Consider the following 19,369-nt stretch of genomic DNA (forward strand, 5'->3'; position numbering starts at 1 on the left):
TTTTTTTTTTTTGGTGGGGGGGGCGCCATTTTCCATCTTGCCCTGGGCTCCAAAAACCCTAGCTACGCCCCTGGTAGTAATACCCCATAATAATAGACATATATAGTAGTGTCCACATTATAATAGAAATCAATGCTCCCAGCAAGAGACGCTGCTGGAAAGTGCAATCAGGCTCCTCTCTTCACACCCGCCATAGCCACCAGAGGAGGAAGTGTGATGTGGCGTCATGACATCATCTTTGCACTCCCAATAACCCTGACAAACTGGGAGGCACCGTCATGCTGCCAAGCACCATGGTCTTGTTACTTTGTGGTAATGGCGGTCACGGGTGCAAAGTGTGTGGCAGGTGGTACTGAGTACCCGCTGCCATATTCTTAAGGGTACTCCGCATGCTTGCACCACTGGTACTAAGCCTTGGAGGGTGATAAAGTGAAGAGAGATAAACCACCAACCAATCAGCTCCTACCTGTTGTTCTTTTAAACACAGCCTGTAACAGTTAGGAGCTGGTTAGCTGGAACTTTATCTCACTCCACTTTATCACTCTCCATGGCTTAGTACATAAGCCCCAATGTTCTCCTCAGCAACTGACCCAGGCCCCTGTTGGACCCCTCCAACAAGCTGGCTGCGTGTATGGCAGCCCCGACCGTGCACACTCCTCCATACTTCCCTCCTTTCTTCTCCATCCCGGCATTCTCATAGTGGGAGATGTAGGTGGCAAGTGCCGGAACAAGATATCATAACTGTCATACTGACCAGGATACAAGAGGGCAACTTGCCCTCTCACAGGAACTACACAAAATCCAGCTCTATATTAAGTCCATGTTTATATTTTGTTCTTTTATTTAGTTTTGCTGTTTATGTCTGTTATCACTTGGCTCATGCTATTTGTATAATTGGTCAGAAAGACACAAAACGAGAAATGGATAAATGGTAATTAAGTATGAAGACTATATGAAGACTGCTGAATGTTGAAATATTTTTATAGAATACACCAGTGATTTTAAATAAATGAATAAAGGGCAGATTTAAGTGAAATTATTTCTCCAGCCAATCAGTTCCTAACTGTCCTGGGTTTGAAACATGACAGGAGCTGATTGGCTGGAGTACCACTTATCATTGATAATGAATGATAACAGGAATATCAATCGTTAAATCTGCTCTGATGTCTGTATAAGTAGTGAGTTCAGTGTAGGATAATTTATGTAATGTGAGGAACAATGAATCTAGAGATTGCTAACATTTTCCAATACAGTTCTAAAACAGTATTTCTAATTTGTGAAAAGTGTATTCCCACTTTTTGAAATTAATTGTATGTTACACTAAAGGGCAAGATGTGAAGAATTTGAAGGAACGTGTAGACAATATGGAAGGCAGGGCGGTAATGGGTCGCTTGGAGGCTGGTCCTGTGCGTGCATCAGAAGTAAACTTGGCCAGCTCGTTACCTGGTGCAGCCACTCTGAATGTTCAGGACAGGGACTCCATTTGGCTATATGTGCGGGAGAAGATGTTATCAGAGAAAGGTAAGTTGATATGTCTCCATCTTTAGCAACATCAAGTACCTGGAGCAATGGATGTAGCTGCTACAACCAGTAAAACACATTGAAGCCAATCAACATCACTTTTCTGACATCTGTAGACTCCTACTATACTTTATGCAAATAAATGTAAATTAACTGGTAGTTAGATCATTTATAGCTTCACCTATTGCCTTTTCAGCCAGGAGGAATTATCCCTGTAAACATTTTTTCCTAGCGATGTGTCAATCTAATGATGTGAATGAATTCACAAATGTATGCTTACCCACTAGTCACATTGAGTTAAAATGTTTCTAAAATTACCCACACAAGTAGTGACCTTTTATACAATTGCAAGCATATTACTCTTGGTCTTATCATTGTTGTTACGTGTTGATACATTAGACTTGGAATGCAACTGTTTTCTTATGTTATAATCAAGTGCCCAGTCACTGCAGTGTTTATAGGAATTACATCTTCTGGGAATCCCCATTGCCAAGACATACATATTGCACAATAAATAATAAGAAAGTTGATTTCAGTTCTAGCTCCACTAAGTAGTGGCTACCTTTCATTTAATAAATGGTAGGAAAGGATATCATATTTATGTTTACATTAGTCATTTGGTATCAGTAAACATGGTATTCGACAACCTTTATGCACAAATCAAAGTATGCAATAGGATATCTGGGGACACTGAAATCATGTTGTCCCATAAATTTAAACATAGTTGAAGGTCCTTAAACTACATGTGATGACATCTGAATTCTGCACAAATTCCTATAAAGTACTATGTGAATTGAAATTGTGGAAAAATTTTAACTAACTTGCAATGTCTAAATTATTTTTATATCTCCTATAATGCATAACTGAAGGGATGTGTCCAGCAATATTCCTTACAAATATTAATTAATTAATATGAATTAATCATAAGAAATCATGACATGAAGTGTATAGGAAATGGCATGTAACATATACTGCTGATCTCTTGCACATCTCTTGCACACAGAGTTAGTCATGTTGTGGAGTGAGAACGCAGCCTATCAAAACCCAAGGAGTCGGTGACATCACTAATGGGGTACATTATGCCTCAGTTATGTCACTGATTCTTAGTGTATTGATAGGCTGCATTCTCAATGTGGCTGCCTCCACTGTGAATACGCAGTTGGTACCCTCTACCTATTACATGTTCGCCTTCTTTTACATTTCGTTTTCAAAATCAGAGTGACTTAGGGGGACATTTACTAAGCAGTGATAAGAGCAGAGAAGTGAGCCAGTGGAGAAGTTGTCCATGGCGACCAGTCAGCACTGAAGTAACATCTATAATTTGCATACTATAGAATGATACAGATCTGATGATTGGTTGATGGGGCCACTTCTCCACTGGCTCACTTCTCCACTCTTATCATTGCTTAGTAAATGTCCCCCTTTATTCGTTTAACAATAGAAAATAAAAAACACTGAGAATTTGCTACTTTAAATACAAATGTTAGGTAGTAATCTAAACTCCCCCAGGTCACACAGGTGATATCCGAATGGGAGATTTAAGATAAAGCAATACTTTTTTTATACTTCAAGTTAAATTTGACGCAATCATTCAAAACCAGCTTTACAGTAAGAAAATTGTTCCACAAAGCACTTATCCATAGCAGTGTCAGAGTACTTATACAGTATTAAGATTAATTTCATTGTATCTCTTGTTGGAGATAATTGTTCTTCTTTTTACCATGTAAATCACAGTGTGTTTTATGTAATTTCTCATTCCTTTTTTTTTATTGCTACGTTGTTATTTTTTAGCTGGAACGTTTGCTGGGGTAAAGGGTGAACCAGGACCGAAAGGTGAGAAAATTTATATTTTGTTTAGTAAAACAGAATAAAACATGTTTTTTGTTTCTCAACAAATAAGTAACTAGAATCTCTAGAATATACCTCTAGAGCAGGGGTGGGGAACCTTTTTTCTACCAAGGGCCATTTGGATATTTATTAAATTCTTTGGGGGCCATATAAAAATTATCAACTTAAAAATGAGCCTGCCCCCAGTAGATACGCCCCCAGTAGTTATGCCTTCAGTCAGTAGTTATGCCCCCAGTCAATAGTCAGTAGTTATGCTCCCAGTAGATATACCCCCAGTCAGTTGTTATGCCCGATTAGATATGCCCCCAGTCAGTTGTTATGCTCCATTAGATATGCCCCCAGTCAGTTGTTATGCCCCATAAGATATGCCCCCTAGTAGCGCCGCTTACACACATACATTAAATGAAAAAAAAAACACAATACTCACCAGCCCCGCTCCTGCTTCCGGACTGTTGCCCTCCGCCTGGCCACCCGCTCATCAGAACTATGGGGCGCCCGGCATCTCCCTTGGTTAGGTGAGCCTGGCCGGGCTGGATCAAGTGGCTTTGCGGGCCTTATAGGGTCCGCGGGCCTGAGGTTCCCCACCCCTGCTCTAGAGTAATTAGATCTCTAGGGGTATATTAACGAAAGGACATTTTTTTTTTCGATTTTGTTCAATTTTGTTAGATTTCAGATCTATGTTGTGCTTCCAAGGTTAAAACACATTTACTTGTAGATGATTTTTTAGATTCATTTTTAAATGTTAGTAAATGTGTGTTTTATTTTAACCCTGGAAGACCAACATCGATTAAGATTGTTCGTAAATCAAACAAAATCGTCCTCTAGGAAATATACCCCCTAGTCTAGTCTACAAATATCTGCATTCCTTAAGGTTAACAGGGACATTGCATTTTTGGAGTTATATATTATCGACCACTAGGTGGTGCTAGAGTAGTGAAAGAACGTAGTATCATTTTGTTAAATATGAATTAATCAACAACAAAACACAATAACAAATATAATCTTCACAGCCAATTTTATATTGCCCTTGCTTTTGTGTCTTTAAATGTTCTTGTGCTCTGTTAACTTGTAGGTGATGTGGGAACACCAGGCGATAAAGGTTAGCATTTAGCATTCTTCGTTATTTCTTCTAGCATTAATTGCATGTTGAGAACAATCTTCTCTAATGTTACTCTGATCAATGCCAGACATATCATGAAGTCAATTCCAATATAACATATGTGACGTAATATGATTCATCTAGCAGAATTCAAAGAATAGTAGCTTTTATTTTTGGTACATTACACAAGTGTCATTAATAAGTATAAATTCTTGAAAATTACAACTGTACTTAGGATGTCATCAATTACAAGCTAATTACAAAATGGTGATCTATACATTTGTACTTTTCAAATTTGTAGATATAGAAATAAATAAATAAATACCAATACTTTCTGTATTTATTATAGATTTTTTTTATAGCACTACATACTAAAGTATAAGTTATGCCTAATGTACTGAACATATCACAGTGTGAACGTTAGGCATGTACTACATACAGTATACTTGTTGTTACATAATAAAATCAGTATTATACATCCTAACTTACAGTATATTTATCTTCAATATTATGTGCAAATTATTGATGTATATCTATCTATACTTATTACTAATAGGTGACAGAGGATTCCCAGGCACTCAAGGTAAGTGAACCCTAAACATATGTTTTTTCATAGATCGATAGATAGACAGATAGCTAGACAGATAGATAGATAGATAGATAGATAGATAGATAGATAGATAGATAGATAGATAGATAGATAGATAGATAGATGATACGGGTGTTAGGTCGACACAACTTAGGTCGACAGTCATTAGGTCGACCACTGAAGATCGACATGTGCATTAGGTCGACATGTACTAGGTCAACAGGTCAAAAGGTTGACATGAGTTTTTCACATCTTTCCCATTTTTTGGCATTTTTCATACTTTACGATCCACGTGGACTACAATTGGGAACGGTAACCTGTGCCGAGCGCAGCGTGGCACCTTGCCCGTAGCATGGCGAACAACACTAAAAAAGTCCAAAAACTCATGTCGACCTTTTCACCTGTCGACCTAGTACATGTCGACCTATTGCCCATGTCGACCTAGTGCATGTCGACCTAATGCCCATGTTGATCTTCAGTGGTCTACCTAATGACTGTCGACCTAAGTTGTGTCGACCCAATGACTCATACCCATGAGAAGTATTGGTCCAAAAGTTTTAGTCTCTAATATTCTCTATACCAGAGGTTCTCAAACTCGGTCCTCGGGGGCACACACAGTGCATGTTTTGCAGGTAACCCAGCAGGTGCACAGGTGTATTAATTACTCACTGACACATTTTAAAAGGTCCACAGGTGGAGCTAATTATTTCACTTGCGATTCTGTGAGGAGACCTGCAAAACATGCACTGTGTGTGCCCCCGAGGACCGAGTTTGAGAACCTCTGCTCTATACCATGGATTTTCTTATATTAATAAATATTTACAAATAATACAGGCTCAATGGTTATATTCTATGACATTTTAGTATACAGTATCCTTTACAATGTAGATCCTCTGGTACTACTTCTGTTTTTGGCACTCCAATAAAGTTTATTTTATGATAATTAAGTGACGATACGGCTCAAATGGGTGGGCACTATTAACAGAGAGGTGGAGTTATGTAAACAGGATAAGCATAGTCACAATAATTTTGATTGGAGTTGGGGATATATGGGTGGAGGTAATGGTAAAGGGATGTGGGGCATCTACACTAGGAGGTTTGAAGCTTTTTTGGACCAGAACACTAACTACGTTTGCTGTTAGTTTTTGAGCCTATGATTTATTATTTACTTGCATGTTACATTTCAAATGATTCATGTTTCACCATCTTCAGTATAACTGAGGACAACTAAGCACATGTATAAGACAATATCAATGTACTGCAAATAATACATTTATTAGTTGGTGGTGCACATTATCTTTGTACAAGAGGATGATGAGAACCATTTTTGAGTCCTGACCAACAAGAGTTTTTGGTTGCAATAGAAATACAAGATTTAGTATAAGTCTAACTGTCATTTTATTCATTCACTATTTCAGTTATTTTAATTAGAGTAATTTACCATTTAGTATAGTGTCATTCACAAAATGGCTGTTGTTAACTATATCATTTTCTACTATGAACCAACAGGAGCTCCAGGTCTCATTGGTCACCCTGGTGCAGAAGGGCCAAAAGGACAAAAAGGCAATTCAGGTGAGGAATTTGGAGAGATTGAAGATCCATTGACCAATGCTGAGAACAATTATATTACAATGATAAACACAAAGTATATGTTTGTTTTAGGATGATAATAATATATTCCAGTTAAAGTGAATCTTAGCTATTCATCTTGTAGTTTGTGACATCAATGCACTTGTCTTCATAGGTGACCTTGGTGGGGAAGGGCAGGCTGGGCAAAGAGGACGAGATGGCTTACCTGGACCTCGCGGCGAACCTGGTCCAGCAGGAGTTGGAGAAAAGGGAGACAGAGGTAAGATATTTGTCTACATACAGTTCAGTGCATGAATGTAATGAGAATAGCTTAGGCTGTGGACATCAATGAAGAGTTTAAGTTTAAATCTGTGATATTATGATGTAGTGGGTGGTCTTCAGTATGCCGAATGTCGGGATCCCGGCGCACAGTATACCGGCGCCGGAATCCCGACACCCGGCATATCGACAGGTATTCTCCCTCGTGGGGGTCCACGACCCCCTGGAGGGAGAATAAAATAGTGTGGCGCGTGTAGCGCGCCACCGTGCCCGCAGCGTGGTGAGCGCAGCGAGCCCGCAAGGGGCTTCTTTGCGCTCACCACGCTGTCGGTATGCCGGCAGTCGGGCTCCCGGCGCCGGTATGCTGGTCGCCGGGAGCCCGGCCGCCGGCATACCATACTACACCCGATGTATTATGTCATTGTTTCAAAGGAATTGATTTTATCTCCTAGTAATGTAATCTTCTCAACAGGTATGCCAGGAGATCCAGGTGTGCCAGGACTATCAGGCTTGCCAGGACAAATGGGACTTAAAGGTAATGAGAAATAAATCTACGTTTAGCCCTACCTCAGGAGCAAAGAAATAGCAGATATCCAGCTGATGTGACACTAAACACTTTTATAACATCCAGCAAGATGCAAAGCTGTGGGCCTGGTATCCATGGGCTAGATTAAATAAAGACAATGGGTCCTATTTACAAAACTGATCCCTCTCTAATATTATGGGGAAACTTTCTTTTCTGCGTGATTATGGCAATCTAAAGTTTAACGCCTATTCAACCATCCAAAGCTGAAGAATGCACTCCCCATCATTCTCAATGGTGGTCTGTAGTTTGTGTTCACTTACCAAGCTCAAACAGCTTTTTTTTATGTGTGGGCCCCTATAACATCACATGGCATTAGCTACTGTAGCCAGTTGGATACAGTTTAGTTGGTGGCAGATCTTGCTGGTACAGTAGCTTACACTGGGTGCAATTGCATAATGATGGACACATATGGGCAGTATAAACACCTCCTTTGCCACAAGTGAAGAAGGTTTGAATGGAGCAAAGTTCTTGCTGGACAGCCTCCTATCGGATGTTCTGCCCAGACATAACATCAATGGTCAAGTTCATATGCAAAGTCAAGGCTGCCTTGGAGGGATTTGGAGATCCCTGTCAGCGAAACTGTAGCCAGCATTAATGTTCTGAATACAGCAGTAACAGATGTTAATTGAGGGTGGAAATTATGGGCATCAAGAAATAGGACCCTAAGCCACATGCTCCACTACATTATGGATATTTGCATTTCTCAATAGAAAAGACTCCCACTTCCAGTGGTCAATATAGGTTGCATTGAGTTGACAACATATGGCTGCAGTCCTCATTCACTTTAATGTAACAAATTAGTTTGTGATCAGCGTAATCAGAGTATAACAAGTCTCTGCAAACATCCTCCATCTTGGATAACAATCTTCTTTAGCAGACCAAGGGAAAAAAAGGTAATAGTATATTCCTGAAGTTGGATGGGTGTCTTTGTAGAATTATGTCGTCTTGCAGTAGTGGATTGCAGAAACGCTAATGGTAACCAGAGATGAGGTCTGGCAACAAGTCCTTTAAACATTTTTTTCTGTGGAGCCCTGGAATCTCTAGTTATTGTCCCTGTTCTAAGATTATTATTATTTTTTTTAAACAAGATATAATATTATTGTGGCAATAAAGCAATCAAGTAATCTGATGGTCACTTTCTATCTACAGGTGATCTGGGTCCTCAAGGTCCACAGGGTCTTGCAGGTATGTTATATATTCACAAATTAAAAATAAATTTTCGTTATAATGATGGATCTAGGACCACCAACTGGAGAAGGCAGAATAAGTGGTTTATTTTGCAGTTGGAAGTTTGTTGAATGTGCTGCTTTTCTGTAATATTGCAGCGTCATTTAAAGCAGGATCAGGTTCCAGACTGTGCACTTGAATTATACATTATACATATATTACCTTATACTGGACTATGGTGTATTTTCTACAGTGCATTGCTGTTATTAATCTGTTATTAAACTGGTACATTATCATGCATGCAGCAGCTAAATTTACTGTATATATTTATGAAGGGGCCCAGACGTTGCACTCTCTAATGGTTAGTCAAACCAATGAGGTGGAAGGTCACACCCCCTCTGCAGACTGGCCACACTCCTAACATGGGCCCCTACCACTGCATCCCCCGGTGGGCCCTACATGCCCCAGTCCGACACTGTGCGGACCGCATTATCCCGTAGTGGGTTGGAGCAATTGGGAGGCCCCCTCTAAGTTGCACAGTGGCTATAACATTGGGAGAGGGGTATTCTGTGAGCTGCTGGCCACAATGAGGAAAACAGGGGCGTGACTTGCGATAGCCACATTTCCCAAGAGACCACGCCCCTAGTCATGAGGCCGTGCCCCTAATTTTGGCACAACTGTCCCTCTTCCCACCGGGACAAAGCTGGGAGGTATGCTTTATCTCTCTCCACTGTATCACTCCCAAGGCTTAGTACATCCCCCCTATATTCTGTGTGAGTGGTGGGAGTACAATTCATGAAGACATAGAAACATAGTATTTGACGGCAGATAAGAACCACTTGGCCCATCTATAGTCTGCCCATTTTTTTATCCTTTAGACATATTTGATCCTTAGACCCAGCAACACCTTTGTTAATCATTTATTATTGTTATCCTATATTGTTGTATGTCATTATGGCCCACACACATGTTTATAAGGCACATGAAGCTTCCCCAAGATGAACAATTTAAAATTCACTGGAAAACTGTCATCCCCCATTCAGATGTTACCCTTAGTGGTCTATTCCCAGTCAAAAGTGCGGAGAAAAATTATATATAAAATATTATTATTATATTATCATTACTTATATCACTTCTACGAAATTAAAGTTGCCATCTTGTTCTTGACCAGGTATTCCAGGTCAGCAGGGTTACAGAGGGAACGATGGACTGCCAGGACCTAAAGGTAATTTGTGTGTATTTTGTTACAGGGACACAGTATAGTTCTGGCTTAGGAAACCAATGGTTCTCTATTTAGATAGTCCCATCATGCACTGCAAACAGTTACTATAGCGATCATGTGAAGGAACATGGTATCTCCTGGGCAGTACAGAGAGGGGAACTGTCTCTTGTGAAATTGTGTTATATGCATATAAGCAGACTTCAGGTGCAATACAATTAAATGTAATTGCTTGCCTTTGTGCAAGGTACGGGTGATGTGCGCAGCGCACACATGTCCTGTACATACGACAAAGTGTATACGGCCTAAGGCCGGGTACACATCAAGTCGATTTCAGTACCATTTGCCATAACAGAACAATAAATTGTGCATACTGTCTGATGTGTAAGCTCAATTACATGCTCCATAGCCAACTGGACAATTATTGCATGAGGCGCTGTGCATATTAATGAAGGATGTAACAACATATCGTTCCATCGTTCATTAAATCATCTCATGTCTACAGCCAATAGGTAAAGGGAAAAAAATCCAATAGGTAAATGGAAAAAATCCAGACCATTGGCTTAATTGGCTGTCATTCTGATGTGTACCCATCTTAAAACCATTTTCTTGCGCACCTCTGTGGGTAATGTAGGGTGCCATTTATGGCATTCAAACACCATCCCAATCACACATTGCCTGCATCGCCCCTACATCACATTTAATTGAATCACGTCCAATCTTCACATGAAAACAAGGGGCATATATGACAGGAAACATTTACGCCCTCTATTTTTGGACATCTTTGATAAAACTAGTAAATTATACCTACAATACAGAAGAAAAACAATGGTCTGATTGCCACTATTATTTTAACTAGTATTTGTGACCCGTCATTTGCCGTCACCGCTCTATGAGGTCCCACTGCACATGACAGGGACGAGACAGCCATTCCCGATTATTTTATACGTGTATATACAGGTTGAGTATCCCATATCCAAATATTCCGAAATACGGACTTTTTTTAGTGAGAGTGAGACAGTAAAACCTTTGTTTTTTGATGGCTCAATGTATACAAACTTTGTTTAATACACAAAGTTATTAAAAATATTGTATTAAATGACCTTCAGGCTGTGTGTACAAGGTGTATTTGAAACATACATGAATTGTGTGAATGTACACACACTTTGTTTAATGCACAAAGTTACAAAAAATATTGGCTACAATGACCTTCAGGCTGTGTGTTTAAGGTGTATATGTAACATAAATGCATTCTGTGCTTAGATTTATGTCCCAACACCATGATATCTCACTATGGTATGCAATCATTCCAAAATACGGAAAAATCCCATATCCAAAATACCTCTGGTCCCAAGCATTTTGGTTAAGGGATACTCAACCTGTATATTATTTACGACCATCGTATAAACAGGTATATTTGGAACAAAGTTTATATCCTTAAAGCCAACTATATAAGAGGAATATCAGTCTCACCACAACGACTGCAAAAGAAAATTGTCAGTGGTTTTGGAAATAGCACATATAATTCAGGATATATTGTTATTTATAAACCAGGATTTTTTTATTTATTGTTTTTCTGTATATAAGTCACACAGGCATAACTTCTTTCTCTGTTAAGTATTTTTTTTAAGATGTTTTGACATATTGCTTTCTTTTCTGAGATACAGCTATAACGTACTCTATACTGTAGCAGCAAGAGAATAGCACCATCTGGTGGCTAGAATAGTATGAATAGCAACCTTGTTCCTGGAAATTAGCAAGTAAAATGTACAGAACAAGACATACTGTAGGAGTACGCTGCTGCACTGGTCATTGCATTAATGTCATATTGTTTATAGTATAATGTCTTTTATGGGTTCTCTATTTCTACCGAAACCTGAAAATATTTTTCTTGTTTATTTCAGGTGACAAAGGACTGGCTGGACCAGCTGGAATTAAAGGTAGAGATGTTTTACTGGGTCTGTCCTGTTCCTGTTCAATGTCCAAAATTCTGTCACTTTTGTTGGTTATAGAATTTTTAAATATATTATGATGTGTTTGTAAATTTATAGTTACTCATTATAACATTACATACTATTTTTATTTTAGGTGACACAGGTGAAAAGGGATCTCGAGGTCTTACAGGTCAGTACACAGAAGGAGCTCTGAGGCCCTGTTAGTAAAGCAAGGTGGCACATTCTTACCATTACCGTTCACAGATGCTTTCCATGGCCCACATAGGGATAATAAAAGAGACCCCACCATGATCTGAACATACCTATGCCAGTGGCGCCATCTTTTGTCTTGATATATTCGGAAAGATAGTGCCAGAGGTTTTCTATAGTCTCAATGTGTGAATTTTCCGAAGATATCATACAACAGATGTAGACTGTGGGGGCGATGCATGCAGGCCCACTTGTTAGTCCGCAAGTCATATTTATTCTTAGCAATGGGCCCCATAATCGGGTGGTGTCTGGCCCTTTACACTCCAGTCCTGAGCAGCAGTGCCAGAATAAACTTCATTTATAATTGCAGGAATAGTAATCACATCCCAGACTAATCATCATAACCCTTCTTTGTGTTTACAGGAGAACCAGGGCCAAGGGGATTACCAGGACCCTCTGGAGAGGCCGGAGCTAAAGGATCAGCAGGTGAGCTACCACAATGTACTGACACAGAGAGAATAGACATCAACCTCATCCTCTCCACTGTAACAAAGCACAACATTACCGGAGGAGGCATTGCACACTGTGTGTCATATGTATGGGCTGGGAGTACGTTCTTGTGTGCCGACATAGGATGTTCCAATTCAGGTTACTGTCAGTCCTTTGCTGAATGAATCAATAAAGCAATGGTACCCAAACTCAGTCCTCAAGGCATCGTAACAGTCCAGGTTTTAATGAAATTCATGGCTGAGCAAAGATAGCGAAATCATATTGACCGAGGTACTAATTAAGTCACCTGTGCTCAAGCACGGACTGTTAAAACCCGGGCTGTTTGGCGATATTGGGAACGTCTGGAATAACACTCAATTATTAGGGTTTAGTTATATAGTGTCACTAATATTTATGCAGTGCTGTAGGCAGAATATATGTCATTCATTTCAGTCCTTGGTATATTGGAGCTTACAGTCTAAAGTCCCTAACACACATTACAAGCGTGCACACATGTGTACACTAGTGTTCATTTTGTCAGAAGCCAAGTATGTTTATGGAGTGTGGAAAAAAAGAGAACCTGGAGGTAACCCATGAAAACAAGGGTGTGGCATACAAACTCCACACAGATAAGCCATGACTGGGAAAGATGGCTTGGATGGCACAGTTGTTAGTATTACTGCCTCAAAGCACTGGCCTCCTTCATTAATCTTAATGAAGATTGTTGTACTGTAGCTGAAGGAATATTCTTTACTATTTATATTTTCCCTTATCAGGACCACCCGGACCAGATGGCCATCAAGGACCAAGAGGTAAACCATGAAATATTGATATAACCTATAAAATATCTGACATATAGAGGATGCTGTCATACAACATCCTGTGCATGTATCTCTGCTTTTGACCTTACTCTGATATAGTAACTGTAAAAAGCATTATACTGTATTTATTGTTCATAGTTATAAGAAGAAGTGATGCATACACTACAGTAAATACTGCAGTCTGGTTTTCCATCAGTTCTCCATGCACTGTTTTTATCTTACTTGAATAAAAGCAGTGAAAGGTTATTACCCTTTATACGGTTACCAGATAACACCAGGTCACCGATGCAACAAACAGTTGCACACACAAAACCTTTTACAGGTTGAGTCTCCCATATCCAAACATCCGATATCCAATATATCCCAAAATCCCTATTTTTTTTTAGCACAACTTTCTCATGGTTCAGTGCACACAAGCTTTGTTTCATGCACAACATTATTGCAAATATTGTATAAAATGACCTTCAGGCTGTGTATATAAGGTGTATATGAAACATAAATGCATTCTGTGTTTAGACTTCGGTCCCATCCCCGGGATATCTCATTATGGTATGTAAATATTCCAAATTGCAGAAAAATCGGAAATTCAGAATACTTCTGGTCCCAAGCTATTCTGATATGGGAGACTCAACCTATATAGTCTTCCTGATAATTAATACGAACATGCTCTAAATAAACACAGTGATTTTTCAGTCTATAGAGTATTAATGTTTGTGTTGTTCAGGTGAACAAGGGTCTTTGGGACTGCCAGGACCAAGAGGGCCTCCAGGCACATCAGGAGACCCCGGCCTATCAGGTAAGATCGGCATCTGTTCTGTGGGCAATGGTAGAGTATAGTGAGTGATGGAGAATTGTCTGTCCAGCTACTGTACAATTGTCTGTCCAGCTATGGCACAATGATCAGAGAGGAGAATCCATACTAAAGCCAAGATTTTTCATTGCATAAGGAACTCAAGGATTTTGTACAAACAATATTAAGCAGAACGTTCAGCCATGAATGCTAATTGTATCAGAATGGTTACACACAGCGCAAAGTGTCACTGAAAGTTTAAAGTATAAATGATTCATATACTGCGGAGCCTCACAAAGCATATTGTATCCAGTTCCATTTAATCCCTTCTGTTTAGTTGTCCCTTTAATTATTCAGAGTGTGAAAGCAGATCTTTGTAGAGAGCTGGCTCGCCCAGTACAACATTTACGTTACCATGTAGTTACATAAGCTATTATATTAAATGTCCTTGTTTTTGCTTTATTCTGTAGGACTTCCCGGTGCACAGGGTCCGCCAGGTAATATTTCTGACTTCACTGTGACGCAAATAAATAACTGTGGTAAACCAATCTAAGCACCCCGCACGTACACCCACTGGGGTTATAGTGAGGTGGGCTCCGAGAACCCTAAATGCCTTCCATTACAAATAATGCAGCTAGTACCTTCTTATAGCAGAATGCTAGAACGTAGCATTGCACTGATGAGCTCTAACAAGACCAAGACAGGCTGTCTGTATGTTGGATTGATAGCATCTCTAGAGGTACACATTAGAAAGTATGCCAGATCAATATGGGCTAATAAGGAACAGTTTGCATTTTTTTACCCAGAATCCACAGGGAGGGATATGGTCATAAGGTCGACACAGCTTAGGTTGACAGTCATTAGGTCGACCACTAGAGGGTCAACATGCATTAGGTTGACATGGTCAATAGGTCAACATGGTCATTAGGTCGACAGGTCAAAAGGTCGACATGAGTTTTTCACTTTTTTTTTCATTTTTGGGGATTTTTCCATACTTGACCATCCAAGTGGACTACGATTCGAACAGTAACCTCACCCGAAGCATGATTAATTGGGGTCCCTCATCACTTTACGAAGAAAACTACACCAAAAACAGTCCAAAAACTCATGTCAACCTTTTCACCTGTTGACCTAGTACACGTCGACCTAGTGCATGTCGACCTAATGCCCATGTCGACCTTCAGTGGTCGACCTAATGACTGTCGACCTAAGTTGGGTCGACCCAGTGACCCATACCCCACAGGGATGAGGACTAATACCCTTTTACCGCTAGCTTTAAAAACACAGGTAAATGCGCGGGGGAGCGCATTTATCCGTGTTTTTCCCTAGTGGAAAAGGGTTCCCCGGCAAATTCCCGGATCAAGTGATCCGGGAATCCTATCCGGGTAGCTTTCCGGGTTGAACATGTGTTTAACCCGCTAAGCTGTGTAGTGTGAACGGGAGCCATGTCGATGTGACACAGCTCCCGTTCACAGTGTATGGAAGGGCGGCGGTGGGAGATCTTGTTATCTCCAAGCGTTACCCCTGCCGCGTCACTAGCAGCGTCACCAACCCGGCAATATGCCGGGTTGGTGAGCACTGTGGGAAAGGGGGCTGTAGCACGGGTCGCAGCTGTGTCAGGCTCCCGGCTGCGACTCGTGCTACAGGTGGAAAAGGGGTATAATTCTGCAAACTTTGGTTCTGTGTGAAAATCGTTGTTGTTGTAAAGTTTATAAACTAGGTATGACTATGTAAACACCATCAGTGACCAGGACCATTCAGTAGAGCATCAAACTGATAACACAGACCATCAGGGGTAAAGCTAAATGTTCTGCTTCCTGACTCAGCAACTTCTCATCAATTATACAATTACCATAGGCTTGTGTATGGGTTGTGGGGCTAATTCAGACCTGATAGCTGCTGTACGTGTTCGCACAACAGCGATCAGGTCTGAAGTGCGAATGCGCCGGCGCCACAGTGCACCGGCGCATGCCAGACAGCCGATGGCTGTCTTAGCCCTGCAATCGCCTCTGCCTGATTGACAGGCAGATGCGTTCGCTGGGCGGGAGGGGATGGGCTGGTGGCGTTTGGACGCTGTTTAGGGGGTGCAGTCCGGGCAACGCAGGCGTGCCTGGACCGCGGCGACTGCGTGATGTCACACGCAGTCACTGCGACTCGGGCAGCGATGGGTAGCTCCCTGCCAGCGCGCAGGAGCTGTGCTGGTAGGGAGCTACTCCAACAGTACAAAAGCATCTCCGCTGTGCAATGCTTTTGTACTAGTGCGACGGGGCAGGGACTGACATGCGGAGCGGATTAGCCTTGTGCTGGGCGTCCCCCCGTATGTCAGGGAAGCTGATCGTAGATGTGCTAAATTTTGAACATCTACGATCAGGTCTGAATCACCCCCTGGGTCCACTTTACTGCTTGTTGCCCCAGACTGCCTAATTTTAGGCATTCGTCTGATGACCTCAAGCAACATGAAATCATGGGCACCGTTGAATGATGTATTACTGGCGACACACTACCTAATATAAAACATGTGATCAGAAACTTAATGAAAGACAATAACGAGAAGTTAAATCAGTTAAACATAATGCTATTCTGAAAGGCTTATTATGAAAAGTTACAAAGCAAATATGTCTCAGACAGGCAACTAGAGAAAAATTTGCAACCGTTGCTACCTAAAGCCACACCCCTTGTGGGCGTGGCTAACAGTAACCTCACTGGTATTAGAGATACAAAGTACTGTATATAGTTAGTATACCGTTGTGTGAGGTGCATGTCATGTAGTATTATTATTATTATTATTATTATTATTATTGTTATTATGTTTGGCATTACAGTTGAGTAATGACAATTGTATATGGTTATTTTAGGACCACCTGGCACCCCAGGCCGAGCAGGAGCTAAAGGTAATTAAAATAATGTGGCTATTCCTAAAAAAAGAAACACTCATTTACAGTACACACACACACACACACACACACACACACACACACACACACACACACACACACACTTAACGTATTATTCATAATCTGATTTACCAGCATTAACCAAAGAACATGTGACTATAATGTAAATATTTTATTTCATAGGTGATACTGGAGATCCAGGAAGAGTGAGTACAGGTATGTAAATATAATATAGTTTTGTAATTCTCTATATACTATGATACATTATAATATCATGCAAAATGTATTGCTAATGTCATTGAACATTCATTATACATTATATTTGCCTGTTGGTTTTGCTGTACTTAGAGTAGTCCTGTTTCATACTGAGGATTGCAGTCTCTGGTTAGGACGCACAATAAATGGTCTGACTCTTGTAGTCAGTGTAAATGACAAGATGTAGAACACAATTGGTACACCTTGTTTTCCTGACCAGTATGCACTCTCTGTTTAATGGATCACTTTCTTGTTTTTGTTGCAGACGGTAGTTCTTATGTTGTCCCAGGACCACCAGGACCCCCCGGCGCTCTGGGGCCACCAGGCACGCCAGGACTCCCAGGTACGTAAGCACATCAGCAGACACAGATAAGAATAGGAGAACGGCATAACCATAGAGGAGATCTATCGAATCTTCTAAAGAGGACAAACAGAAGATGTTGCCCAGAGCAACAAATCAAATAATAGCTACAGTATCAGTTATATAGTACCTTCTACAAAAAGATTACTAGAATCTGATTGGTTCCTATAGGCAAGTTCTCCAATTTTCCTCTTTAGAAGCACTATTGATAATAATGTCAAAATTGTTTATACATGATGGATTTTTGCGACTATTTTTAAATTATTTAAAAATCATTTTTAACTTTTTTGGATAAATCTTATAAATCAGTTTGACCGAGTCCAGTAATTCCATTGCCATCTTTTTATAGGTCCAATTGGTCCATCTGGTCTTCCAGGACAGCCAGGTAAGACCAATTTTTTCTAAGAGCTATTTATATGTGCAGAAAGTGTCATCAGTCCCACTGTTGTTGCGTCTGTGATCTAAAAATATATACCCCCTTTCTCTCTAGGTGCAAAGGGGGCCCGTGGAGAGCCCGGAGATCCAGGGATTACATACTCAAGGCCAGAAAGTAAGTATTAGTTACAAACAAAAATGAACACATATCATTGGCACAGCATTTTGGATATTTGCAATATGCACTTGATTCCGCAAACTGGCTGATAGACATTTTTTTTTAAAACACTGGGCTTTATTTAGTAACATTGTTGCCAACTTGCACAGTGCTTTAAATCATAGCAACCAATCAGACAACTTGCTCAGTCTACCTAACACGAGCCCAAACAAAAGCCAATCGCGTATTGGTTTTTATGCGCTATTGTATTGTGCAAAATGATCTCTATGTAATTAATGGCCCCCACTGAATAGCAATGCTGGAGAAACCAATGCGTCAACTAGGGTGTCCAGCTATATTTTAGGTGACTAGTTCAACAAGTCTCACCCTTACTCTTACCCACTCTTACCCTGAGGTTGCGTCATCTCCTTGTACAAGAATCAATGTCAGAGCCAAGTGCTCATGCAAGTATGGGGAGATTACAGTTAAGATGATACAGACTCGTTAAATATCTGAATTTGCATAAACAAGAGTGATTCAAATTTCAATAAATTCATAATAAAATGTCTAGGGACACTTGGAGACGGTGCTAGCCAATAAGATATCTGCTCCAGCTATAATGGAAATAAATTATACTGATGCATACTTATTAGATGAAGAGATTATGCTAACCCTACATATTCACCAAGGACCAAGAACAATAGATGCAGACCTGTTGGCTGTAATCCCTGATTACAGATTGTAGGATAACTTTAATAGCGTACTCTTTTCTTATAAACACTTCTGTTATCTTTCTTGACAGATACATTTGCAGCACAGGCAATGCAGGGAGCTCCAGGACCACCAGGACCACCCGGTAAGTCATTCAGGGACCTGTCCATTGCCCAAACCTAGGCAAAACTTTGTTGAAATAAAAGATAATTGATCTCGTTATACTGACCTCTCAATAAAAATTAAAAGTAGATGAAACAAAAGAGGTATTTTATAACAAATTACAATAGATGTTAGAACATTGATTGTGAATAATTAATACATCTACTACAAATAAAGTATAAAGTATAGTGAAGCAATTTCAATATGTGCTCTGATTGGGCATTGACTAAAATTATACCAATACTATCTGTCTGGTTACAAACACATTTGTATTTGCATGTTTTGTATTGAGGGGATATGCCACACACCGGGTGATGATCGTTCAGTTCCAGT

At 40.3% G+C, this 19,369-nt stretch overlaps 1 protein-coding gene across 1 annotated transcript in view; it reads left to right on the forward strand.

Annotated features, from left to right (window-relative positions):
• COL17A1 (collagen type XVII alpha 1 chain) overlaps positions 1-19,369 on the forward strand; it is an 83,311-nt gene that overhangs the window by 43,298 nt on the left and 20,644 nt on the right. Inside the window, exons 18-38 of the mRNA XM_063963292.1 lie at positions 1,327-1,521; positions 3,313-3,354; positions 4,442-4,468; positions 5,025-5,051; positions 6,567-6,629; positions 6,802-6,906; positions 7,378-7,440; positions 8,641-8,676; positions 9,830-9,883; positions 11,782-11,817; positions 11,966-12,001; positions 12,445-12,507; positions 13,287-13,322; positions 14,056-14,127; positions 14,592-14,618; positions 16,977-17,012; positions 17,199-17,231; positions 17,536-17,613; positions 17,981-18,016; positions 18,122-18,181; positions 18,966-19,019. Coding sequence (XP_063819362.1) covers positions 1,327-1,521; positions 3,313-3,354; positions 4,442-4,468; positions 5,025-5,051; positions 6,567-6,629; positions 6,802-6,906; positions 7,378-7,440; positions 8,641-8,676; positions 9,830-9,883; positions 11,782-11,817; positions 11,966-12,001; positions 12,445-12,507; positions 13,287-13,322; positions 14,056-14,127; positions 14,592-14,618; positions 16,977-17,012; positions 17,199-17,231; positions 17,536-17,613; positions 17,981-18,016; positions 18,122-18,181; positions 18,966-19,019 — 1,179 coding nt within the window. The remainder of the gene's footprint in view (positions 1-1,326; positions 1,522-3,312; positions 3,355-4,441; positions 4,469-5,024; positions 5,052-6,566; positions 6,630-6,801; positions 6,907-7,377; positions 7,441-8,640; positions 8,677-9,829; positions 9,884-11,781; positions 11,818-11,965; positions 12,002-12,444; positions 12,508-13,286; positions 13,323-14,055; positions 14,128-14,591; positions 14,619-16,976; positions 17,013-17,198; positions 17,232-17,535; positions 17,614-17,980; positions 18,017-18,121; positions 18,182-18,965; positions 19,020-19,369) is intronic.

The sequence above is a fragment of the Pseudophryne corroboree genome, chromosome 3 (genome assembly GCF_028390025.1).
Source record: "Pseudophryne corroboree isolate aPseCor3 chromosome 3, aPseCor3.hap2, whole genome shotgun sequence".
In the NCBI taxonomy this organism is placed as follows: domain Eukaryota; kingdom Metazoa; phylum Chordata; class Amphibia; order Anura; family Myobatrachidae; genus Pseudophryne; species Pseudophryne corroboree.